The following is a 26,638-nucleotide window of genomic DNA, read 5'->3' on the forward strand; positions in this document are numbered from 1 at the left end:
GTGCGGGTTGTTTCGGCTCCGGAGGCATTTGTTTAGGAGGCTTATTTATAGGAGTTTTGTCTTTTAATCTTCTTGGCTCTGAAGTTTTCGGTGCCGAGGTCTTTTCTGTGTGCTTTGGTGCCGAAGTTTTTTCTGTGTGCTTCGGGCCGAGGTTTTATCTGGCTGCTTTAGTGCCGGTGTCTTATCGCGGTGCTTTGGTGCCGATGCCTTATCCGCCTGTTTCGGTGCCGAGGGATCTTTAGCTGATTTCGGTGCCGAATGTTTTACCAGTGCCGGCGGAGGGCGCTGCAACTCAGACGACTGAGTTTTCGGTGCCGAAGATTGCTTTACTGTACCGGGTGGTTGGCTCGAGCCAGAAGGCTTTTCTTTGTCCTTCGGTGCCGGGCCCAGAGGCGGGGCGCTCAAAGTTTTCATATGGTGTGGACCTGAGCCCGAAGGTATCACCAGAGCTGTTGGTATGGGCTTGGGTGGGGCGGGGGTTTCAGTACTCACGTCCCTATGAGCCGGGGTGATGTCATCTTCGGCAACAGAGACGTCTGCTTCGGAGTCCGGGACCTGTTCTTCCTGTTTTGGCTCCGGAAGGCTATCGGGACCTGGATGGAAGATGTCCGGGAATGGAACCTGTGCCTCGGGACATCTCGTGGCGTCGAGCTCGACGATCCAGAATGGTCTTCTTGGACTTGAAGGAGAGACAAGCCTCACAATCGATGTTCTGGAGAGAGGCACATATTGCAAACAGGATGGAGGTCCGAGTGTGGAAACTTAGCACCACACTGTGGACATTTCTTAAAGGGAGTCCGTTCCATCGATGTCCGTCTCTACCGGCGCGGGTAGGCCCATCGGCCCGCGTCGAAGTCCGCAGGCATCGAAGTTACTCGAAGTTGTCGAGGGTGTGCGTCGTAGGTACGCAATCAAGACAATACCGTCGGTTAAGTGTGATTGCGCGTCGAAAGGGGGTTCGATAACGACACCGACCTGGAGCGCAGCAAGTCACATCCGAAACCGATGGCGGAAAAAAATAATCTGATGATGGAGCCGATGCCCATGCACATTGTCCACCGAAGGAGGAGTCACCGGTCTCGTGACTGCAACACTTCTTCGAAGACAAAAACAACATGCAGACATCCGAGCCCAACACCAGATGGCGATCTATGCATAGTGTACAATCTGCAGCTCATATGCCTCGAACATATTTTTATTTCCTAAGCACTATTTTACCGGAAGCACAAGGGTATAGTGAACATTCAAAGGAAATGAGTCATCATAACTCAAATCTGTTCACTCACAGAAAATACTCACAATTCCTTCTGTCTCTATAATAATATGCAAGAAATGATCTCGTATTTAAATAACCTTCAGCAGATGCTTTTTCCAGAGTCATTTGATGTCACTTTCCGTGGCGGCATAGAGTTTCAATGTCACAACATCACTTCCTGAGATTAGGCCAGATTACGTCAATCTTCACCTCTGAAAATTGCCCTACTCTTAACTATGGACATGGTCTGTCTTTAATACTGTATCTGTCCTCTCCAACAAAGCACTGTCCAACTTCAGACTCTAGAATGATGGTACTTGTCACCTCCAGTTTGGTCTGAAACATCAAAGCCATATCAGGTTTCCTTTGAAGTTCCCCTACTGAATTCCTGTGCACGAAATATTCTCTGCCTAGTCCACAAAGCTCTAGAAGGTTGTTTGCCAGGCAACCTTGTCAAATTGTCCATCTCTTATCTTCACTCTACAAGTTAAGATTAGAGAACTTAAAGTCTGTCAATTACAATTTACTGTTGACACAACCACGTGTTAAAAGACATATGAAGGAAGGACCCTGCATGGCAAACCTCATCCACTGGATCCCTATCCATTAATCTCATAATAGAAACAGACTTTTTCAAATTTAGTTATCCTCACTTTTCTGGAACACCCTTTGTATTCTACTGACTTTTAGCAAAAGCTGTATCATTTTCTAACTTCATATATCAAAGAGCTCTTTGTCAGCTAATTGCAGTCTACTGCTGAATGGCTGCCAGTTAATCTATCCAAGAATGTGATTGTTGTATGTGATCACATGGTGCTCTGAGGTCACGGCTCAGTTTGTGACACTTCATAAAAATCAGAAATAAAATAAAAAACAAAATAAATGCCTAACGAGTTAACATAGGGAAAGATGCAGTCTGATGTCCTTTACTCTATCCTGGTGAACTGGCATCCATGAGGTGACCTACTGTTTGTTTCTTACAAAGACAAGTGAAAATAGTAGGTGGTGTGGCATGGGCCAGGGGTTGAGGGTAAAGGGGGATCAGAGCAATGGATTGCTTGTGTACATGCCTGCCTTACCCAGGTATGACTGCATCCTCTTGGGGAGACTCCATCTGATCTTCATGGGTGCAGCTGAAATGAGAGAAATATAGCTTTTTCATAACCTATCTTTACCAGCGGTTGAAGTGCATTGAAAAAAGTAAGGGAACTGTAATGCTGTGCCCAATGGGTGCGGGCGAGTAACCATGGGGCGGGGTCAAAAGGGTGGCTATAAAAAACAAAATATTCTTGAACTTTTTTCGGTCTTTCACCTTCATGTACGCACATATAAAATAACACACTGCTTAAATGTTAAACATATGCAAGTTAAGTTAATCAGTGGAAAATGCACTATTCCAGTTTAGAGGTCGGTGTCTGAAACCAGAGATCCACAGAATTGAATCCTGGTTGGAGCAGTGGAGAATAGTTAGGGGCGTAAAACAGACCGCTGCAGCCCCTTCGGAGCGGGGGCCTGTGTTAGCGGCTTTTAAAATGCACACACTTCACAGCTCAGCTGATAACTCCTTTCTAATACCACTCAAAAACAATAAATCTGTGTCATTAGGAAGTGTAAAGTGATTCCATTAATTAAAGCCAATACAGGCATCCAAGCTCCCTTTACATTTGCAGGTTCACCCTTGTGCACATTTACACTTCTTTCAGGTAAACAGACACCCTGGCTAGAAGGCTTGTTTAGCTGTCTGTATCATATGTCTCGTGTAGGCCCATTGTCGTTATCCTTATGTTAGCATGAGCACGATGCAGACTGTTCTCTGCTTTGTGCACGTTACTCTACAAACATGTTTTGCTTTGTGCAACACTGTCCTTTCACACAGACCATGCAGTTGTTTTCGCGTTCTATTCTTTCCTGGGATTTAGTCTGAACATGTAGAAAAGGTCCAACAACAATGCCTCTTGTTATTCTGTTCTGGTCAGCTCCTAGCACCCAGACAAAACACGCAAATGCAGCTGTTGTTTGGGAATACGTACTTTTGTCTTATAGGTATGCACAAATAAGTAACACACACACTTGGAGAGGGACCTATCCAGGGAAAAGATTGTGACAGCACCTGAGATGTAGAACTTTCATCTATGTATGCTAAGGTACGGGCCTGCTGCTAACACCCAGAGATCTTCTGATATATAATCCTTTTGCTTCTGTAGCAAAGGAGGGAGGTTAGGTTACCCTATTCTATATAATGACAGCTCCTTTTATGATTTACGGACTACTTGCTATGCTGACCGTATTTGTGTTAGGCAGTTTCCTACTTGTTGCAGCACGTATACTGCGTACTAGAGCACAATAGTTAAAATAAACATTTTAACCTTTCTTTCTGTTTCTGTCAGAGCTTATTGTAGACGAGTATGAGTGTGAGAGCGAAAGGCTTTGTCCTGCAACCACGATTCCTGAGAGGGTCGGAGTGTTGTTTTTTGGGGTGTCTAATCACTTATTTCTCTGTGAGTGAGTAGGAGGACAAGTGAGACACAATAGCTAATCGGTCCCAGGCATAGGTACTCAGGTGGTAGGATGACTCAGTCCCTGCCTCCTAAGGTTCTATTATCCCAAGCATAGTTCTGTGACTCCGCAGAAAACCCTGCAACAACCGAACGGCTGCGGTCTCACTCCCCCACCTCATCAGCTCTCAGAATCAACAGGCCTGGGACGGTTATGTTTACACAGAAAGCATGGCAGCTTTTTTCCTTAAATTAAAAAAGTATGGGCACATCGTGCTCCTCCAAGCCCACCCACTTCGACCACTGATCTCTACTGACTTTTAAAAAAGATGACTGCACAAGCCAGGTCTAGGCGATTTTAAATAATATAAATGTGATTACAATTAATGCATGCCTTTCACAATCACATTTGAACTTGTCTGTATGTTCAGAAGAATAACAGAGATATTTCCTAATCAAGGCATGCTCGTTGTAAGGGCCTCCGAAGATACCCCACAAGCCAGTGCCTGTGAAAGTTTGGAAGGGATGGGGCAGTGTCAGTTATGTGCCTGACTATCCCTGGGAATTGCACCTTCACTGCTGTAAAGAGCATAATATTAACAATCCCACCATCTTCCTGGCTTCTCGAAGTTGACATGCTGAATAAAATATTTCTTGTTTGAGTAGGTGGCGTGTGGTTTCTAGTCCATGCTACGTATAAGGCTGCTCATTTAAGGGCGGTGAAACAGTGTGACTTTACATTGTTCTTGGAACTGTCAAAGGAAATACTTCTACCAGACTCGACACAAGCTTAATATCTCTCTGACTGTACGTCTTTGAGCCACGTTGAGGCCACCATTAAGTAGGAGCAGTTGGGGGAGGAGATCCGGGGCTAGTGGGCTGGGCTAGAGCGAGCAGCGGGAAAACAGGTGATAGTGCAACACAGGGACATAGGCGGGAAGACAGCAGAGGAGAGAATGAATGCAAAAGGAGGAGCGGCAAGCAGGTAAAAAACTATAAAAAGCTGAGAACAGAAGGCAAAAAAGGAGGCAAAAAGGCAAGCGGAGGAAAAGAAGAAGCAAAGTGTGGAGAGAAAAGAGGCAGAGCTCCTGAGAAGCGAGTAACAGTGCAGGAGTGAGAGGAGAAATAGACAAAAAAGCTGAACAAGAGTGAGTGCACGAGTGAGAGGAAAAAATAGGCAAAGTTGAAAAAGCAAGCTAAGAGCAAGAGATGAAATGCTGAGCAAAAGTGAGAGGGAATGAAAGGCAAATTGGCCAAGGAGGCAAAAAAAGCTGAACACTGAGAGAGTGGAAGAGTGAAAGGAACAATGGGAAGAGAGGCAAAAGAGAGATAAGAGCAAAAGGCAAAAGAGCTGGGAAAATGAGAAGTACCATACAGAGTGAAGGAGCAGGAATTTGAGGCTGAGAGCCTCAGAACAGCATCTGAGGTGGGTCCGCAAGTCCTGGCCCTGGTCAGAGGACAGGACACAGGTAAGGTGGCCAGGCAGGGCCTACTTAACAAATAACTGTCCAAACTCCAAAGAGTCTAGAACTAAGCTGCTTGTCTTCTGTTTGGCTTGAAACATTAAGGCCACATCCTATTTCCTTTGAAGTCTCTCTATTGGCTCCCAGAGTGGCGTAACAATAGCCCTCAGGGTGCAGGGGGGGGGGGGGCAAGCTTAAGGAAGCCCCCTCTGGCACTGTGCATGTGCGGCATAGCCTGAGAGCTCCTGACTGCATCTGGATCGTGGGGATCTCCCCTCCATATACTTTGCAGGGGGCACCCTCAAGTTTCATTACACCACTGGTCTCCCTCTAAGGCGAATTTCAGATTCTCTGCCTCTTCCACAAATAGATGTTTGCTGCCAACCTGTCTTCCAACTAGAAGCTTATGGTCTGCAAATTGCAATTTACTGTCTACACAGCGAGGTGTTACAAGAAATATAGAAGAAGGACCCACATGAGCAAGCTTTTTCCACTGGATCTCTACCAATCAATTTAGAAGGTCACAAAAAACCTCCTGTTCCAGCATATGTACAGGTAACCCATTCTCTTGTTTCTGCTTGACCTGGGCCTTGCCAGTTAAAGGCCCAACACCAGTTTTCCCATTCTCTGGAACACCATTTCTATTTTACTGCCTCTTCGCTAGGACTTTACCATTTTCTAACATCATATATGGAAGAGCGCTTTGTCAGCTAATTGCAGTCTACTACTGAATGGCTGCATGTTAATCTATCCAAGAATGTGATTGTTGTATGTGATTACAAGGTGCCCTGAGGTCACTGCTCTGTTTGTGAAGCTTCTTAAAAATCTGAAATAAGTCTGTCATATTGCCACTTGACACAGAGAAAGTTTTTGACTGGGTGGATTGGTTCTTTCTGTTCCATACCTTACGGCGATTTGGCTTTTGTGGCCCATTCATAGCCATGATATGGGATAAAAAACAAGTTACTTACCAGTACACTGTGGTTCTCCAGTATTGGTATCTTTCATAGATTCAAATACTTATATCTTCCCCATCGTCATGGCGGGAGCCTCGCAGTAGATAGAAAATAAGTACTATAAAAGTACATTAGAAAACACCAAAAGAAAAGAAAAACTTTAACACTCGTCAGCCTCTTTATGTAAGTCCAAACTTCGATCAATCAGAGATGAGCCCTAGACCTCAACTCCCCAGCAGAGCCACCAGACCTCAGATTTCGCGCACAAGTGTGCCAAGGTTAAGAGTAGCATGAGGTAAGAAGTGGCAAGCCTAGACAGGGAAAAGGGAGGGCCGCATGTGAATCTATGAAATATATAAATACCGGTGAACCACAGTGTAAATGTAAGTAACTTGGTTTTTCTCCAGTATTGAATCTTTCATAGATTCACATGCTTGTATCAGAGTAGTTAGCAGTGTTCTTTGTTAAATTGTTGTGACTAGGCAAAGACCTTCTTATGCACAGAGAATGAAACATAGCATTTAAGAAACATATATAAACATATAGATCCATCTGCATCATCAAATCCAGATACCTAACTAGAAACCTGCAAAATCATGAGATCAAATGAACAAAGTAAAACAGAGGTAACAGATATAAATAAGCTGTACATCAAGTAAACAGATGTCTCAGGCCTCACTGCGGCATCCGTTTTCCATGCTGAATCCAGGCAATAATGCTTAGTAAACGTATGCACGTTAGACCATGTTGCCGCTCTACATATGTCTGGAAGCGATATTCCAGCAAAGAGGGCAGTAGAAGCCACCATCTTTCTTGTGGAGTTCGCCGACACCTTTGCAGACAGTGGTCTTCCAGCTTTATTATGGCAGAAGACAATTGCAGAAGAGATCCAACAGGTGATACTGTTTGTGGAAAGGGTTTGACCTTTCCTTGGAGAAGCAAAAGACACAAAGAGCTGGTCCGATTTCCTGAAAGTCTTTGTTCTATGGATGTAGAATTTGATGCATCGTTTCACATCCAAAGAATACAACGCTCTTACGGCAGAAGTTATAGGATTTCCAAAGTAAAATGAGAACCTGAATCTCACTGATTCTTCTAGCCGAAGTGAGGGCCAGTAAGAGAGCGTTTTCCATTAAACATATTTTAAATCAGCTATATGGATCAGCTCAAATGGCGATTTCATCAATTGAGTTAGGACCGTGTTTAATTCCCATGGAACTGCCGGACGTTTCAGTGGTGGAAAAACTCTGAACAGGCCCTTCATAAACATTTTATTAATTTGCGTTGACCACAGCGAGAATTCCCCAGGTTTTCTGCGAAACCTAGAAATTGCAGGTAGGTGTCCGACTCTATTTTGGACTCTGTTTTGGCCCTGACAAAGTATTTAGCCTCTGAACAAAAACTATTGTCAGGAAAAGCTTGCGTACTTCCCCATAGTAAGTCTAATCCAGGGAAGGGATCTTCCACTCCCCTTCTTTTGAAGGAAGACTCCGACAAGCTATACTCTACTCAAACAGACTCTCTTCCACACGTTAAAGGGCGGGACTTTGGCATCCAGGCTGGGAAGCCTTTCTTTAGTAGAAATAATAAAACCATATGAAAGAAAACGTAGATATACTTGATAAGTTACACTCCTCTACTTTATAGCAGCTCTTCGACTCTGAGTCTTTAGCTACAGTGGTTGTATCTACGTTTCGCCCGCAAACTAAGACAGAAAATACAAACTCAAATACAATTCGAAAGGTTTTACTTATCTTTCTAAAAACTGGTGTAAATTCCTCAAAGCAGCCTATAGAGGATGGTCTTAAAGTCGGATGCTCTCCCATTAAGGAAAATGCTATCAAGAACAAAAGTAACAACGCCCGTAAGAAAAAGATGAAGGGAAAAACGCCGAAGGATAAATAACAAGCATTTGCAATGCAATCGGTCTCGCCATTGGGACCTTAAAAGTATCTAGCCATGCAGGAAATTATCCTGAGTGCTTCCGCATCTACTGTTCTGTAACATGGAGACTTAGACACTAATAGGCACATTGTAGCCTTGCTTTTAGACTGACGCAACTCTTTCAGCCATGTAGCTCATGACAGACCTCCAATGTAAAGCAACTGCTTCAATAAACCCCTTCCAAATCCAAACTCTTGATAACAAACATGGGGTGTCTTGTCAAGCACTAACTTCGGCCATCAGGCTAACCTATCGCCCACTTCTGCTACTATTGTCTACCTCACCACTGCACCTCCCACAAAACATTAGGCCAACCGTCTCTCCTGCTGAAGTCACTTCCCTACCACCATTACCACTTACCAACCCCACAATAAATCCTTTGTCAACAGTCTCCCCTGTTCAAATCACACTCCTGCCGCCCTCCTCCCCAGCAACCCAGCTACAAGCACTAGGCCAACAGCCTCTCATGCGGACGCCACTCCCATGTCATCAATATTCCTCATCACGCAAAACCCATACCAATAGCAACTCTGCTGACGCCACTTCCTTGCCATCACTAATGCCCAAGCTACTCCATGCCAACAATCTATTCTGCTGACATCACTTCCTGCCTTGCCATTGCCACCCTGCATGCTGCTAAACCTTCTAGCCACTTCCCTTACTTCCCTCCTAGCCCTTCGTTCTGTGCACGTTTGTATCGTTGAACCCCATACAGACCCCAGCCCTCCCATCCTATATTCCGGTTCACGTTTATAAAGAACTGCCGCTCCTAGTATGGGTTGATACCTGAGGCCACCTGCTGATAAACAGCACAGCAGCGTGGGCTGGAGAAGGACAGCCTTTTCCTGCTTATAGCCAGGGTGTGAGTTGAGGATCACTGGTTTCTCGAGGCTCTGCTTAGGGGGAGCACTCTCCCTCCCATCCCCACTCAGGAGAGTGTCAAAGGCCAATCTAGCACCACGCTGACATCAGGATGTGTAAAGTGTAGAAATCTGGAGGAAAACCTCTTTCTACTGCATCGTTCTACTTCTGGTTCACACCCCTTACAATATATAATATATGTCATGGCTGCCTATGTCTGCCATAAGGCCCTTCTTTCAGATTACGTCACATCTGGTCCTTTTAGCAGCAGAGAGGGGTGAGAATAAAATACAGGCAGTAGTGGGATAGATGAGGACCCATGTGCAGAACAGAGCACACAGGTAAACAAGTGTCCGCATACGAGAATCTCCGGGAGACTCTAAGACAACCAATACCTCTACGCGCTTGTTTTAAGAGCCAATAAAAGGAGGAGCGTTCATAAATGCTGCCTCGTTCTGCCGAATAAACCACCTTTAGCGAAACAAGCTAAACTCATATTCTTCCACGATGACGCAAGGAGACACTAATGGATGCTGTATCGCTCATCTGAGTTTAATTTGAGCCAAAATTACTTGCAGCATCAAAAGCGGAGATTAACTTGTGTCGAGTCTGTGTGATTGCTCTATGACATGTCTCGAATGGAAGGCTAAGGGGGGGATTAGAAAAATTCAGACATCGGTTGTAGAATATTTTTAGCTAAAGCTGGAATCTTGATGATACGTGAAGAGCAGACCAGATTTAAATCCAATGATTTTTGTTAATAATGCAAAAAATATTTAATTTACAACCTAAGCGCCTAAACGCCGTTGAAGTGTGGATTGCACTTCACCCAGAGACACATACCAACCAGTTCAACGTGCTGCGGGCTCGAACTAACTTTAAGAAGCACAGAGGCGGCCAAAGTCTGGGATTGCCTTATTTCACCTGTGATTACCTTTATTAAAACCTGTGATCGCAGAACTGTTGTCAGCTGTTTGAATTCACCTATTCAGGAATGATACATCACCGTGAACTGGAAAAGTACAAGCTCACACAAACAAACCATATCTTTAAAGCATCAGCTGTCCACGACGCGAGTCTGAGACACCCAGCCCTGGCGAGTGAAGCGCGAAGAGCGAAAGAATCCAAGAAGCGCGGCTTGTCCACACCCATGCCAATTCGCCGACCCGTGCACGGGGTGATTGCACTGATATTTTTTGTGATTATCTCTTTTCATCTGCACCCCAAGCCGAGCCTCGAATCTGAGGACAGCAGAGCACCTCCGCGGCGCACACCACATGCGACTGCGGCGGGCTATGTGCTTATCTGGAAAGGATCTGCCCACTGACAAATCACTGCACAGATACACCAGGCGAAGAATAAATACCCACTATAATGTAACAAGCATTTGCAATGCAATAGGATTCGCATTTACTTGAGACCTATTGCATTGCAAACGGGACTGCGGGCGGGCGAGAAGGCACGAACAACGGAGTGCGGGGGGGAGGCGAGAAGGCAAGGACTGCGGGGGTGGGAGGCACGGGAAGAAAAGAGTGCTCACAATCTAAATAAAACATACTATGCAACACTAAGTAAAGGGGCCAGTAGCCATGTAAGTATACAAATGACGACAATGCCATCATAAGGAGGGACAAACAAGCCTAAAACCAATTGTAAGGCAGCATTTAGGAATGACAAAGACACGCCAATAAAAAAGATGGACAGAGAGTGGGCGGAGCTTTCACAAGCTTCCACGCCATACTGAATACTGCATGCCTCACAAAGCGAGCAGCACATGAGCGCTGCTGCTATAGGCTCGACCTAAAAACACTAAGCGAGGAACTCAGTGGAGGAGAGCGAGGCACAGAGGAATGCTGCCTGACAATTTACCCATCTTCCGCTCCCGTAGTTAAAGTAACTTTCACGACATGCTGAAAATTAATTGGAAGATGCAGGAGGGAGCAGAGTGTCACTGCCAACATGTGGAAAAATCAAGCAAAATTAGTACATTACCAGAATAATGGCTGCTGCTGGGGAGGATTCAGGAGCTTCCAGCAAGACCAACCCAGGCAAGTAAAACCGCACCTCTGTTTTTTTCCAGAATGCATTGTAAACATGATTGTAATCGACAAAGATGCACTTGGAATTGCCATAATAATCAGCGTTCTGTTAATAGTTTATTGTAGTTTTCTGTTTACTTGCCGTCTAAAATGGTGTGTCTTTTTGATGAGCCTTTAAAGAACGTGTTCCCCGAGACTTTACTTGAAAATGTTTACGTTTTGTGTCCTACCTGTAGGAAGGTGGATATCTGACTATGGTTACCCCCAACTTTTTGCCTAGTGTCTAGCTGGTTTTTCGACTTAGTTGGCCTGAGATCCTGCCATTCAGGGTCTCAGGCTGTCTGCTCTCTCTTTAAAATGGACTCCATGTACCCTAGGTACATTCCCAATTGGTAAGGATCACCTTATTGGACCCTGTACAGTGTACCCTAGGTACCCAGGGCATAGGTGTACACTAGGCCTCCCAGGGGCTGCAGCATGTATTATGCCACCCCTGGTCTGGCCTTCCAATCAGACACAACTGGCTGATCACTTAGCTGGGGCAAGGTCGTGTAATCACCCCTTGCTTAGATATAGTATGCCTATATCTACCCTTATATATAGACACATGTGTACCTATCAGTCACTCCTATGGCAGGCCTTAACAATCCTGGAGGCAGAGTGCTTGGTAACATGTGAGATGGTGCTCTAGCATGAGCTGAGCCTGTCTGCAGCTTTCGGAATCATGTCCTTATAGCTGTTCTATGATATAGCCTACCATATACTCTTAAAGTGCCTTATAATCTTAGACGGTTATGGTAACTATGGTTTGGCTTTATCAAAACATGTCGTGTAAGGTGTCTAACACTGTGGAATAATACCCCCATGCCATTTCTGGACATGAGGATATTATTCCCCCCTTCTAGAGGGAAAGACATGTTAAAATCATACTTCACTATTAGCCTCTGACCAAAGCCTCAGCATCACAAAATGGATGCTGCTGCCACGACACAAGTCTGACCTCCTGCAGCTGGGAGTGATCCCAGCCAGGGAGGCCTGGACAATAGGTTTCCTGCTTGGGGAGGTGCTAGCACCTCCCCAGACAGCCTTTAGTGTATTGGGGCAGGGTGGGCTGAAAGGAATGAGACATGCCTGGGGCACACAAGGTGTTCCTTGCATAGTCCAGTTCAAACCGGCGCTGGGGCACTCCAGCCCCAGCTCTGGCGCGAAACTGGACAAAGGGAAGTGGGTGTAACCACCCCCTCCCAGGTCCCACCCATAAGGCGTGACCTAGCAGGTATCCCAGCCCCCCAGATTAGTATAAGAGTGGGAGTTGGGCCTCAAGACTTTAGATTATCCTGAACCTGCAAACTTGAACAGAAACTCTGGACCTTCGACATTCGACGAAAGAAGAAGACTGAAGAATCTCCCTTGTGGCCAAGGAGTGGCCACCCTGTGCAAACAGGCACCATCAAGAGACTACCCTTTGCTTTGCCAACGTTCTACGAGGAACCGACTGCAGAGCCCGACCAGAGCCTTGACTTCCAGACTTCTCCGACCCTGATCCACATCCACAGCAGAGCTGAGATCCGTGGAGGCGACGAGCAACGTGGGACCGGCTACCTGGGAAAAGTGGCTAGTAACTTCAAGCGCAGCTTCTGAGGCACCCTCGAAGTTGTGCACCGGGGATTGAGAAGCCCCAACCCCAAGCATCATCTGCACCGAAGATCAGCCCCCCACACTCCACGAGTTCTGCGTGGGGCCCTTCTGCATTTTCCTGCTTGCCGCGTCTGTCCGGTTGCTTGCCCGCTGGCTAGTGGCCTTTGTGACGACGCACCCTGAAATCTTCTGCGCTGGTTTGGCTCCTCCAGACTGGCTCCCGCTTCTCTGCAAAGAAGAAGCACCCCAGACCTTCCTGGTCTGCACCAGAAGCAAGTCCTCCGTTCTTCGTGGGTTCCGCTTGCCAAGGCTTGGTGAGTCCTAGTCCAACTTCGACGCCGCCGACAGCAAGAGCCTTCGTGGGACAGCTCGCCTCCTGGTCCTGGTCGTCCTCGACGCTTCCTGGTCCCCCTGGCTGCAGCGACAAGCTTCACCTTCACCTGCAATCTTCACGACATCGCCTGGTTCCTTCCTGGTTCCACGTGGTCACTGGCTAGTGACCTTGACTCTGTCCCTTCTGCTTGCAGGTCTCCTCTCTTCTTGATCCCAGCCTTGGGATCCACCGGACACTCTTCACTGACTGCCTGTCAGCATCTTTCTTCAGGCATCCATAGGAGTCGACGACGAAAACCGACGCAACCTCACCCCTATGCACCCGCAGCCAGTGGGCTAGGTAACTTGGGTACTCCGGTGCTCATCAGGATAGTGACTATCCTAGGGTCTAGTTTTCCAGTCTCGACTTCCTAGCTACTCCGGAAGTGTCCTAAATCTATCGTTTTCTAAACTGTACTATTGCTAGTGACTTTTACGCATTACGCGTGAGTGTTTCCACTCTGCACACGAATCCCGTGGGCCTCCCACTTCCTAACTAACGCTAGTGTAGTGTAGCCCCAGCGATTCCCTAGGCCTAGGCCTATTCTATTTCCGTGACAGTGGTCCTTATACCACTTACTTAGTATATGGTTTGCGTGGCCCCTAGGGCCTAACTGTATTACTTACCTGTGTGACTTAATGTATGCTTAAATAAGACTGTGTTGTACTTACCTCTAATCTCATAAAGAGTGCTGAGGGTTTGACTAGAATAAATACACTTTATTTTATATATATATCTGTTGTGGTGTCCTTTCATTTGGTATTCAAGGGATTATATATGGTATCACAGCTGGCTTCACATGCCATTCAGAGTTTAGCCTAAGACTGCTCTTGTCCATGCTACCACTAGGATAGCTGGTCTATAAGGTTGACTGTACAACCAATCACCATAAGGGTATTTGGACTGATATAAGGTGTACACTAGAACTAGTGACATCATACATCAGGCCAACTTCTCACATTGGTGAGCAGCGGTTGGGATCTGAGCTTGCTGTTGTAATACCATTGTAATCTTGAAATACTAAATTGAAAGATCACACAGATATTGTCTAGGTACATATAACATAGATTATAATACTTAAGTCCTACTGGACTTAGTAGTTGTAGGTTGAAGGGAGTAACACACCCTGACTACAACTACTAGAGAGGTTTAGTAGAAACAACTAGTGTAGGTAGGTGCACACACCACACCCTCACTAGATCATGTCTCTGAGAGGAGATCAAGTAGATGCTCTCTCAGGAGGGTCAGGTCTGCAGAAGACCCCCTCTAGATATGATACCCTAACATTCCAGGAGATGAGACAATTGTGTACCTCCAGAGGAATAAAACAGGGTGCAAACCCTATCCTCCTTCAGTTAAGACAACTCCTAGAGGAGTATGATGCTCTTAAGGCCTCTCAGGCAGGTACCCTAGGTACAGAGGAGGGTCTACCCACCACAGAGGAGTCAGATGGGGCTTCAGATGGGGAGGTAGACAGCCAGGGCCAAGTAGGAAGACTTAGCCAGGCTAACCTAAGTTTACATGGGAGTTTGCATGGGGTCCCTCCATGCAGACCCCCAAGTAGGCTTAACCAGAGAAACAGGAGGGACAGATCCCCTTCAAGGGAATCCATCCACTCCCATGTCTCTAGCATCTCTAGTGTTTCCTCTCACAGGGGAATGACTTCCCCTGAGAGAAAGGAACATGAAGCCAGAATGAGGGAAGCTAATCTGAGGATTCAGAGGGAAGAACTTGCCCTTGCCAAGGAGAAGCTTGCTCTGGCTAGAGAGCAAAAATTAAGTGGGTCAGAACCCACTGGTGGCAGCAATATCCCTAAGGATAGAGACAGGCACTATGATAATAGAAACCTGAGCAAGATTGTCCCTCCCTACAAGTGTGGGGATGACATCCACAAATGGATAACTGCTTTGGAGAGAGCTTGCAAAGTACAGCAGGTACCCCAGAGTCAGTGGGCAGCTATCTTGTGGCTCTCCTTTTCTGACAAAGGTAGAGACAAGCTCCTCACAGTTAGTGATGAGGATGCTAACAATTACAAAGTCCTGAAGAGTGCTCTGATAGATGGGTTTGGCTTAACCACTGAGCAATATAGGTTGTTGTTCAGAGACACCCAGAAGACACAGACACAGGACTGGTCTGATTTTGTGGATTGTGCCACTAAGGCTTTGGAAGGTTGGTTAACTGGCAGCAAGGTGCAGGACTATACAGGATTGTACAACTTGATTATGAGGGAGCAGATCCTTAGTAATTGTCAGAACCAGCTTCTCCATCAACACCTGGTAGACTCAGATTTGACCTCTCCCCAAGAATTGGGAAAGAGGGCAGATAAATGGGTCAGGACCAGGATTAGGCCTAAAAATCAGGGTGGTGACCAAAAGAAAGATACCACCAAGCCTCAAGAGAAGGGTGGGGATAAAACAAAAGAGAAATCTTCCTCAGGGCCCCAAAACTCCACACAGGGTGGTGGGTCCCAGGCTCCCTCCTCTACCACAGTTAAAAAGCCTTACTGCCATGAGTGTAAAACTCCTGGGCATTGGAAAACTGACAGCGGTTGCCTAAGGGCTAAAAACAAAACTGTTCCTCCAACTACTCCTGTCACACCACCTATTACTGTCAGCAGTAATCCCCCAGGTGGTGGGAGTGCCCCCAAAAATTTGGTTGGGTTTTCTTGGGGAACACAGGGGGATCCTGGCTTAGCCAATTCCCCTACAGCAGCTACTCTTGTCTGTGATGGTGGCATGGGGTTTGCCAACTTCACTGCCTGTCCCAACACTTTGGGTAGGTACAGATAGGAGCCCTACCTCAATGGTAGAAAAGCTGAGGCCTACAGAGACACTGGAGCTAGCATCACTATAGTGGCCCATAGGCTAGTTCCCTCTGAGCAGCTTTTGCCTGGTTTCTCATACCAGGTAACTAACATTGATGGCAAACAGAACAGTCATCCCATGGCAGAGGTATGTCTCAGCTGGGGAGGGGTCACTGGCCCTAAAAGGGTGGCAGTGTCTCCAACCTTGCCTGTGGACTGCTTACTGGGGAATGACTTAGAACTCTCAGCTTGGGCTGAAGTTGAACAAGACACCCATTCTAAAATGGTAGGCCTTTCACAAAAGGGTAGTGGGGTTGTGCCAGCCACAACCCCTGTCCAAGTAGATTTCCTCCCTGAAAAGGTTGGAAGGGCAGTGGTAGCCACAGCCCAGGCAAAGACAGACTTCCCTGTAGAGACTGGCAGAGCTGTGACAGTCACAGCTCAAACCCAAACTGAGTGCCTCCCTGAAAAGGTTGGCAAGGCTGTAATGGTCTCAGCCCATACTCAGACTGACATAGGTGGAGTGAAGCCTGAAACTATGGATCACTCCACACAAACAGAGAGTAGTGGGGAGGAAGAAAAGTCTCCCTCTCCCCAGACATTAGGAGAAGGTCAGCCTCCTCAGGGATCTGACCTCACCCCTTGTGAAGGAACTGCCCCAGAGGTAGCCAGGCCTGGCCTGGCAGAGCCTCTGATGTCAGTGGCCCCTTCCAAGGTGGGACCCAGTCTGGTGCAGGTAGCCTGCCTCTCTCTACCCTGCCTCAGTCAGCCCAGGGCTGCAGAGGTCAGGGAGGCCAGTGGACCCCAAGAGGGCCCCTGTCCACAAGAACCCCCCCATCAAAAGAATGAGGATTGCCTGGCTAGTAGCCCTAGCCAGGTGATGGGTAAAAACATTCCTGAGGGATCCCCTTTACAGGTAGTTAGGGACCTCCCCCAGAGGGATTCTGTTGGGCACAGGCAAACATGGGACCTTAGGGCCCCAAACCTGACCTGTCCCTCCAGTAAGCCCACCAAAGGGACCCAGCCTCCAGCTTTAGGTAGCCAGAGGCTGACCCTGAGAGCACAGTGCAACTCAGTGAAAGAAAGAAAGGCATCCATGGTGGAGGATGATTGAAGGAAGCTGAGGCCTCACTTTGAGGACACTCACTTCAGTACTCCATCTCAACACCAGCCTTTTACTTTGCAAAGACACCCCAAAGGTAGAGATTCCCTATGGTGGAGACCCTATGATACCTTTAGGATGAGGGATTGCTTAGTGGACCATGAGACAGGGGGTAACCATGCCAGTGCTGGTTCTTCCTTATATGGCCACTTAGGCAATAGAGGCTTACCTTGTCAAGGCCAGCCTTATCTCCTTTCGTTTGGGGGGGGTTGTGTAGGAAGGTGGATATCTGACTATGGTTACCCCCAACTTTTTGCCTAGTGTCTAGCTGGTTTTTCGACTTAGTTGGCCTGAGATCCTGCCATTCAGGGTCTCAGGCTGTCTGCTCTCTCTTTAAAATGGACTCCATGTACCCTAGGTACATTCCCAATTGGTAAGGATCACCTTATTGGACCCTGTACAGTGTACCCTAGGTACCCAGGGCATAGGTGTACCTTAGGCCTCCCAGGGGCTGCAGCATGTATTATGCCACCCCTGGTCTGGCCTTCCAATCAGACACAACTGGCTGATCACTCAGCTGGGGCAAGGTCGTGTAATCACCCCTTGCTTAGATATAGTATGCCTATATCTACCCTTATATATAGACACATGTGTACCTATCAGTCACTCCTATGGCAGGCCTTAACAATCCTGGAGGCAGAGTGCTTGGTAACATGTGAGATGGTGCTCTAGCATGAGCTGAGCCTGTCTGCAGCTTTCGGAATCATGTCCTTATAGCTGTTCTATGATATAGCCTACCATATACTCTTAAAGTGCCTTATAATCTTAGACGGTTATGGTAACTATGGTTTGGCTTTATCGAAACATGTCGTGTAAGGTGTCTAACACTGTGGAATAATACCCCCATGCCATTTCTGGACATGAGGATATTATTCCCCCCTTCTAGAGGGAAAGACATGTTAAAATCATACTTCACTATTAGCCTCTGACCAAAGCCTCAGCATCACAAAATGGATGCTGCTGCCACGACACAAGTCTGACCTCCTGCAGCTGGGAGTGATCCCAGCCAGGGAGGCCTGGACAATAGGTTTCCTGCTTGGGGAGGTGCTAGCACCTCCCCAGACAGCCTTTAGTGTATTGGGGCAGGGTGGGCTGAAAGGAATGAGACATGCCTGGGGCACACAAGGTGTTCCTTGCATAGTCCAGTTCAAACCGGCGCTGGGGCACTCCAGCCCCAGCTCTGGCGCGAAACTGGACAAAGGGAAGTGGGTGTAACCAACCCCTCCCAGGTCCCACCCATAAGGCGTGACCTAGCAGGTATCCCAGCCCCCCAGATTAGTATAAGAGTGGGAGTTGGGCCTCAAGACTTTAGATTATCCTGAACCTGCAAACTTGAACAGAAACTCTGGACCTTCGACATTCGACGAAAGAAGAAGACTGAAGAATCTCCCTTGTGGCCAAGGAGTGGCCACCCTGTGCAAACAGGCACCATCAAGAGACTACCCTTTGCTTTGCCCACGTTCTACGAGGAACCGACTGCAGAGCCCGACCAGAGCCTTGACTTCCAGACTTCTCCGACCCTGATCCACATCCACAGCAGAGCTGAGATCCGTGGAGGCGACGAGCAACGTGGGACCGGCTACCTGGGAAAAGTGGCTAGTAACTTCAAGCGCAGCTTCTGAGGCACCCTCGAAGTTGTGCACCGGGGATTGAGAAGCCCCAACCCCAAGCATCATCTGCACCGAAGATCAGCCCCCCACACTCCACGAGTTCTGCGTGGGGCCCTTCTGCATTTTCCTGCTTGCCGCGTCTGTCCGGTTGCTTGCCCGCTGGCTAGTGGCCTTTGTGACGACGCACCCTGAAATCTTCTGCGCTGGTTTGGCTCCTCCAGACTGGCTCCCGCTTCTCTGCAAAGAAGAAGCTCCCCAGACCTTCCTGGTCTGCACCAGAAGCAAGTCCTCCGTTCTTCGTGGGTTCCGCTTGCCAAGGCTTGGTGAGTCCTAGTCCAACTTCGACGCCGCCGACAGCAAGAGCCTTCGTGGGACAGCTCGCCTCCTGGTCCTGGTCGTCCTCGACGCTTCCTGGTCCCCCTGGCTGCAGCGACAAGCTTCACCTTCACCTGCAATCTTCACGACAGCGCCTGGTTCCTTCCTGGTTCCACGTGGTCACTGGCTAGTGACCTTGACTCTGTCCCTTCTGCTTGCAGGTCTCCTCTCTTCTTGATCCCAGCCTTGGGATCCACCGGACACTCTTCACTGACTGCCTGTCAGCATCTTTCTTCAGGCATCCATAGGAGTCGACGACGAAAACCGACGCAACTTCACCCCTATGCACCCGCAGCCTGTGGGCTAGGTAACTTGGGTACTCCGGTGCTCATCAGGATAGTGACTATCCTAGGGTCTAGTTTTCCAGTCTCGACTTCCTAGCTACTCCGGAAGTGTCCTAAATCTATTGTTTTCTAAACTGTACTATTGCTAGTGACTTTTACGCATTACGCGTGAGTGTTTCCACTCTGCACACGAATCCCGTGGGCCTCCCACTTCCTAACTAACGCTAGTGTAGTGTAGCCCCAGCGATTCCCTAGGCCTAGGCCTATTCTATTTCCGTGACAGTGGTCCTTATACCACTTACTTAGTATATGGTTTGTGTGGCCCCTAGGGCCTAACTGTATTACTTACCTGTGTGACTTAATGTATGCTTAAATAAGACTGTGTTGTACTTACCTCTAATCTCATAAAGAGTGCTGAGGGTTTGACTAAATACACTTTATTTTATATATATATCTGTTGTGGTGTCCTTTCATTTGGTATTCAAGGGATTATATATGGTATCACAGCTGGCTTCACATGCCATTCAGAGTTTAGCCTAAGACTGCTCTTGTCCATGCTACCACTAGGATAGCTGGTCTATAAGGTTGACTTTACAACCAATCACCATAAGGGTATTTGGACTGATATAAGGTGTACACTAGAACTAGTGACATCATACATCAGGCCAACTTCTCACATTCCCGAGCCCAGTTCCAGAGCATGATGGATGGCATGTTCACATAATGGAACAAAATAAAAACGAATTACAGGCACAGCGAACAAAATTGTTGTCATACTGTGTTGAGCATGCAATATATTTAAAATAGCACCCTTCAGACTTGTATTTTTGCAATGGCAGGGAGCCGTTTATTTATACAAAGATATGCGGAGATTCTACATCATTTTAGATGTTTTCCATGGGCGGGATTATGTGAAATATGCAAGGGATAATTACAAATTCAATGTTTCAGTGACAGCGCAAAGCATCTGTTAGGAGATTGTAACAACATACTGCCACGAACATTTGAAACCGTCCATTAGTTCCGCATAATTCTTTTTATTTTAACAAAACGTAATCCAACACTCCATCTCTTTCTGACGTGGTTAAAGGCAAACATGCCTTTGAGTGCTTGACAATTTATGCCGCGACTTGAGACTAAGAGACGTTGGGAAAATGTAATCACAGATTATGGGATAACACATAACAACCAATTTAGTAGGCGAAATGCTAATATTTGGGAAGGATTACATGGATTTGACAAAACAAATTTTCATGCAGAAGGTTCTTCATCCTGAATAATTTAACTGCTTACTCTTGCATTAGTTATCGCATTCCAAAATAATCCACCCTACTACAATCTGTACCACTCTAATCCAAAACAATCTGCCCCACTCCAATCTGCCTAACTCCAATCAACCTCACCCCAAACTAATTCACTTTACCCCAATACAATCCATCCCACTCCAATACAATCCACTCCACCCCAATACAATCAACCTTAATCCAGCCAAATCGAATCTACTACTCTACTTCAATCCAGCCAACCCCACCCAGTTTCACCCCAATCTACCCCACCCAGTCCAGTTTACTCACCCTAAACCCATCGACCCCACCGCAATCTAATCTACTCCACTCCAATCCACCCCAACGCAAATCCAATTGATCTCACTCCAATTCACCCCACTTCATTCCACCCTACCCCACTCCAATCCAACCCACTTTAGTCCACCTGCTACAATCCACTCAGTTCCAATCCACCCTGCCTCAATCCACCCCACTTCAATCCACCTCACTCCAATCCACAGCCAACCCAATTTTAATCCACCCCGCCCGACTCTAATCTAATCGACCCCATCCAGTGCACCACACTCCACTGCAGTCCAATCTACCCTACTGTTCTCCAATCCACCCCAATCTTACCTCAATGCAATCCACACCACCACAGTTAGGTCCATCCCACTCAATCCAATTCATCCAGCCCACCACACTTCAATTCAACCCACTACAATCCAATCCACCCCACTCCAGTCCAATCCACCCCACTCGAAACCACCTCTTCCAGTCCAGTCCAATCCACCCTCTCATGTCCACTTCAATGCATCCCACTGCAAACCACCCTACTCTAATTCAATCCACCCCAGACCAATCTAATGCACCCTACTCTAATTCAATCCACCCCAATCCAATCCACCTCACCCCATTTCAATACACCCTAGATAATCCAGCCCACTCTACCCCAATCCAAACCATCTGAATCTACTCCAATCCACCGCCCAACTTCAAGTCCATTCCACAGACATGCCAATAGACCCAATTCAGGCGGGAGACTCCTGTTTTTTCAAGCCAAAAATGGCTTTATTTGAACTATAACCCGCCCGAAATTGCATCTTGTTCAATAGAAGTCAAGGGAAAATTACATTCTCCCTATTTCTATTTCAAAATCTCCCACATCCCTGTCCTAAAATGTTGCCATGTATGATTCCAACTGACTCCACCCTATTTCATCCCAATCCACTCTACGCCACTGCACTCTACGACTCTCACTGCCACTGAACTCTACTCCCCTCTACTCAATTTTAACACTACTCCCGCTACTCCACTCTACGGCAGACTCCACTAAAACAAATTCAGTCTACGACATTCTACTCACCCCACTCCACTCCAAGCCACTTCTAGCCATGCTGATCAGCAGCCACAGTTGTGTACATCATCACATGGCAAAAAACACATTGCTAAAAAGCCAATAGCTCTCGTACAGGCGTGACCAATTGGCTTTGCCATTGCTTGTCTACTCCTCCCAGCACTCTTTGGTTCCTCGTCCCCTCTTGGCAGCACGCGCACGCTCGAACCACGCTAGTCACCACTTATCGACCTTCCTCGTTAACGTGCTCTCCTCCAATGAAAGTGCGCGGTGCTGCGTGGCCACTGACCAATCAGGCGCGCTCGTCTAAGGCGCCACTGTTTGAAGGGCGCCTGTTGGGAAAGCCGGAAGTTTTCCATTAGCCTGAGCGCTCTCTGTGAGTAGGTGTCAGTGGTTATCGCAGGCCAGAAGCAGAGCAGCCAAGTCATCCAGGCCTTAAGATTACCAGGAGCTGTGCGTCGTGGGCTGGGGCGCGTACAAGATGTGCATGAAATTGCAGAGGAAGGTGGACAAAAAGGTGCGCCACAAACTGAAAGGCTGCAAAACACACCTCTCAAAATCTTAGTAGAGTAACCAGCGACCCAGATTTGCATTTCTACCACCTGTCCGGGTACGTGTCAGTATATTTGGCGAATGCACCATTCTTCGGGGGTCAACTAAACACACATTTCATGTGTCCAGTGCAGTTAGCAGCCCTCGCTCAAAGCAGTTCAGTTAACATAGATGATAGTGTACATTTTGCATTGTGTTTCCCATAGCGTCTTTTTGTTTGGGTTTTGTATGTTGCGGAGCGCTAGGGCCGTTCTAGTACTTTATTCCACTGGGCTTTTCTCCGGTGGCTGGAGCCCTTGGCGGTCGGTTTTCAAAAGTTAAAGCCATTCCCGGTGCCTTTGTCAGTTTCCCAGCTCTACGAGATTAATAGCAGGAGAGGAGTGCGGCTTCAGAACAGTAAGCAACGGAGAGAGAGGGCGGTAGAGACAACACGATCAAATGGAGAATAGAGAGGGAAGAAAAGGGCTGGAGGGAAGGAGAAACAGTGGGAGGAGACGAAGGGAGCTGGGCTAGTTTTCGTGTTTTTGCCAGGGCTGCTTTTGGTTCGTTTCCCATTTCAGCCACGCTGTGCGCTGCTGATAAAGTCCTTGTGTGCCTCACGGCCAGTGCAAATGGCAGCCCTACTTCTGAGTTCATGGTACTTCCTGGCTTTTGATTTTAATCTTTTCACTATCTCAACACCTACCCTCTAAAGAGCTTACAGACCCTCGCGGAAAAATACATTTTTCGAATGAGTTTGAGTGTATGTGCTTGCCGGCTGACGGGCCCTTGAGAGCTTTATGACCTGTAATCCATATCGGGCGATTGTAAGCGGAAGTGGGGGACTAACGCGAGGGGTGAAGGCAACGGCGCATCTTGGGTTTTTATGCCCCTTCCATTCTCCGTTTTTCGACCCCACCTGTATGTGAGCTCCCGCGTCCATTAACATCAACCTCTGTTTTCTTTTACCCAATTGCTCCTTACTTGGATTCTTAACCGCCTTTCCTAAAATTAACAAGCACGGTCCGCTTTCACTTTCGTCCGTTGTGAAAGCTTTCTTGTCTTTATGGGGCCATGTGTTTGAAACACATGGCCCCATAAAGATAAGAAAGCTTTCACGACGCACGGAAGTCAGACGAGCCCGTCCAAATGGGACGGCTCAAAAAGCCGAAGGAAAACGTCATTAACCAATGGCTGGCCACCGTTTAGTGTAAACGGTGACGCCAGCCAATGGAAAAGAGGGGGGGGGGGGGGGCTTAAAGCCCTTTACACAAAATACCTAAAAGCATTAAATCTCGCCAGCGAGACTGCGCATGTGCGCAGCCTACGCTAGCCGAGACCTAAAAAAAGTAAAAACAGTTACACTTCGACCCCAACCTCGTCCATGATATATCACCAAAGCTGTTCTGAAGAAAGAAGATGGACAAACACAGTACAATCGATCGGGTCCTTGTTCCTCCTCTCTGAACTCAAGTGTACCTATTAAATCTGCCAAAGATGCAGTGACATTAGATATAAGTGTTCGTCCTATTGTGCAGAGTATTTTGAACCCTAATGCTTCTGTATTTGCCTTCTCTCTAGGTAATAATGCCATCTATAGTTCCAATAATATTATTTCTGAGGTACCTAGCCTCTGTAATATCTCCCAGCCTGCCCCTTGTAGCTTGGATTTCTCGATTATTTTTATCATGAACTATATATGAATAAGACCTTTTTGATGGGTTGCTTTGCTGAAATTTCGGGCTTACAGATGATTGAAAGTAATGACATTGCTCTGGTTGAGGTTCAAAAATATAACAATCTTAGGGGTGCAAGAGTAACACTTGCTTCCTAAGCTTTCAATCAATCAATCAATCAATCATGGCATTTGTATAGCGCACTACTCACCCGGAGGGTCTCAAGGCGCTTGGGGGAAGGGGGGTCTGCTATTGCTCGAACAGCCAGGTCTTGAGTTGTCTCCTGAAGGCGAGATGGTCCTGGGTCAGCCGGAGGTGGGTGGGGAGGGAGTTCCATGTCTTGGCAGACAGGTAGGAGAAGGATCTTCCTCCGGCGGTGGCTCTTCGGATGCGTGGTAAGGCGGCAAGGGCGAGGCTTGTCGAACGTAGCTGGCGGGTGGGCGTGTAGAAGGTCAAGCGGTCGTTGAGGTACTTGGGGCCCAAGTCGTGGAGGGACTTGTGTGCGTGGGTGAGGAGTCTGAATGTGATTCTCTTGCTGACGGGGAGCCAGTGCAGGTCCCTCAGGTGTCCGGAGATGTGGCTGCGTCGGGGGATGTCCAGGATGAGTCGGGCGGAGGCGTTCTGGATGCATTGGAGTGTTTTCTGTAGCCTGGCTGTGGTTCCGGCGTAGAGGGTGTTTCCGTAGTCCAGTCGGCTTGTGACAAGTGCCTGGGTGACCGTCTTTCTGGTTTCGGTCAGGATCCATCGGAAGTTCTTACGGAGCGTGCGTAGGGTGTTGAAGCATGATGAGGAGACGGCGTTGACTTGTCTGGTCATCGAGAGGGAGGAGTCCAGGATGAAGCCCAGGTTGCATGCATGGTCTGTTGGCTTGGGTGCGCTGCCTAGGGCCGGGGGCCACCAGGAGTTGTCCCAGGCGGAGGGCGATGGTCCCAGGATGAGGACTTCCATCTTGTCTGAGTTCAGTTTCAGGCGGCTGTTCTTCATCCACTTGGCGACGTCTTTCATCCCTTCGTGTAGGCTAGTTCTGGCGGTGGCGGGGTCACTGGTGAGGGAGAGGATTAGTTGGGTGTTGTCAGCGTAGGAGATGATGTTGAGGTTGTGTTGGCGTGCGATGGCTGCAAGGGGTCTCATGTAGACGTTGAAGAGGGTGGGGCTGAGTGATGATCCTTGCGGTACGCCGCAGATGACTTCGGTGGCCTCGGATCGAAACGGGGGAAGGCGGACTCTCTGTGTTCTTCCGGCGAGGAACGAGATGATCCATTCCAGTGCCTTCTCTTGGACACCTGTGTTGCTGAGGCGTTGGACTAGGGTGCGGTGGCAGACAGTGTCGAACGCTGCGGAGAGGTCCAGGAGGATGAGGGCCGCTGTTTCCCCGTTGTCGAGCAGGGTTCTGATGTCGTCGGTGGCTGCGATGAGGGCGGTCTCGGTGCTGTGGTTGGCTCGGAAACCGGACTGCGAGGGGTCGAGGGGTCCGTTCGTCTCGAGGAAGGCGGCAAGCTGTCTGTTGACGGTCTTCTCAATGACTTTAGCAGGAAAAGGGAGGAGCAAGATGGGGCGAAAGTTCTTGAGGTCGGTGGGGTCCGCTGTTGGTTTCTTCAGTAGGGCGCTGAGCTCGGCGTGCTTGAAGCTCTCCGGGAAGGTGGCGGTGTTGAAGGAGATGTTGATGATGTCCCGCAGTTGGGGTGCGATGATGGACTCGGCCTTGTTGAAGACGTGGTGGGGGCAGGGGTCGGTTGGAGATCCGGAGTGGATGGTGTTCATCGTGGGCTGTGTCTTCGGTGGTCACCGTGGTCCAGGTGCGGAGGGTGGCGGTGGGGGGCGTTGATTCGACGGTAGGGTGAGTGGATGGTGCGCCTAAGCTGTTGTGGATGTCGGCGATCTTGCGGTGGAAGAACGAGGCGAGAGAGTCGCAGAGGTCTTGAGAGGGAGTGATGTCGTTGTTGCCGGTGCTGGGGTTGGAGAACTCCTTGACGATGCTGAAGAGTTCCTTGCTGTCGTGGGCATTGTTGTCCAGTCGTTCCTTCAGTGTTTTCTTCTTGGTAGTGCGGATGAGCTGGTGGTGCTTGTGGGTGGCTTGTTTGAGGGTGGTCATGTTGTCTGTGGTCTGGTCGAGGAGCCAGGCTTTCTCAAGGGTGCGGCAGTTCTTCTTGGAGTCCTTGAGTTCGTCGGTGAACCAGGTGGCTTTCTTGCGTCTGGGTCTGCTGGGAGGGTTCTTCAGTGGCGCGAGGTCGTCAGCGCAGGCGGTCAGCCACTGTGTGAAGTTGCGGGCTGCTTCGTGGGGTCCGTTGTGCTGGCGGGCGGGTTCTATCTGAGGGAGGTGGTGAGCTGCTCGGCGGTGATCTTGCTCCAGCTCCTGTGAGGAACCTGTTGCGGGTGGTGGTGGGTCGTTGTTCTTTTGAAGCTGAAGTGGACGCAGCTGTGGTCGGTCCAGTGAAGTCCGGTAGAATGGCTGAAGGTGATGTGCTTGCTGGATGAGAAGACGGGATCAAGCGTGTGGCCTGCGTAGTGAGTGGGGGTGTTGACCAGTTGCTTGAGTCCGAGGTTTGCGAGG

At 48.2% G+C, this 26,638-nt stretch overlaps 1 protein-coding gene across 4 annotated transcripts in view; it reads right to left on the reverse strand.

Annotated features, from left to right (window-relative positions):
• Positions 1-26,638, reverse strand: part of LOC146783434 (uncharacterized) — a 477,699-nt gene that overhangs the window by 23,803 nt on the left and 427,258 nt on the right. For all 4 annotated transcript variants that reach the window (XR_014970475.1, XM_085633638.1, XM_085633636.1 and 1 more), the window contains exon 9: positions 2,335-2,388. Coding sequence is in view for 3 of the 4 variants with exons in the window: in XM_085633638.1 (XP_085489764.1) it covers positions 2,335-2,388 (54 nt within the window). In the remaining variant the exon portion in view is untranslated. The remainder of the gene's footprint in view (positions 1-2,334; positions 2,389-26,638) is intronic.

This window comes from Triturus cristatus, chromosome 11, assembly GCF_964204655.1.
Source record: "Triturus cristatus chromosome 11, aTriCri1.1, whole genome shotgun sequence".
Classification (NCBI taxonomy): Eukaryota; Metazoa; Chordata; class Amphibia; order Caudata; family Salamandridae; genus Triturus; species Triturus cristatus.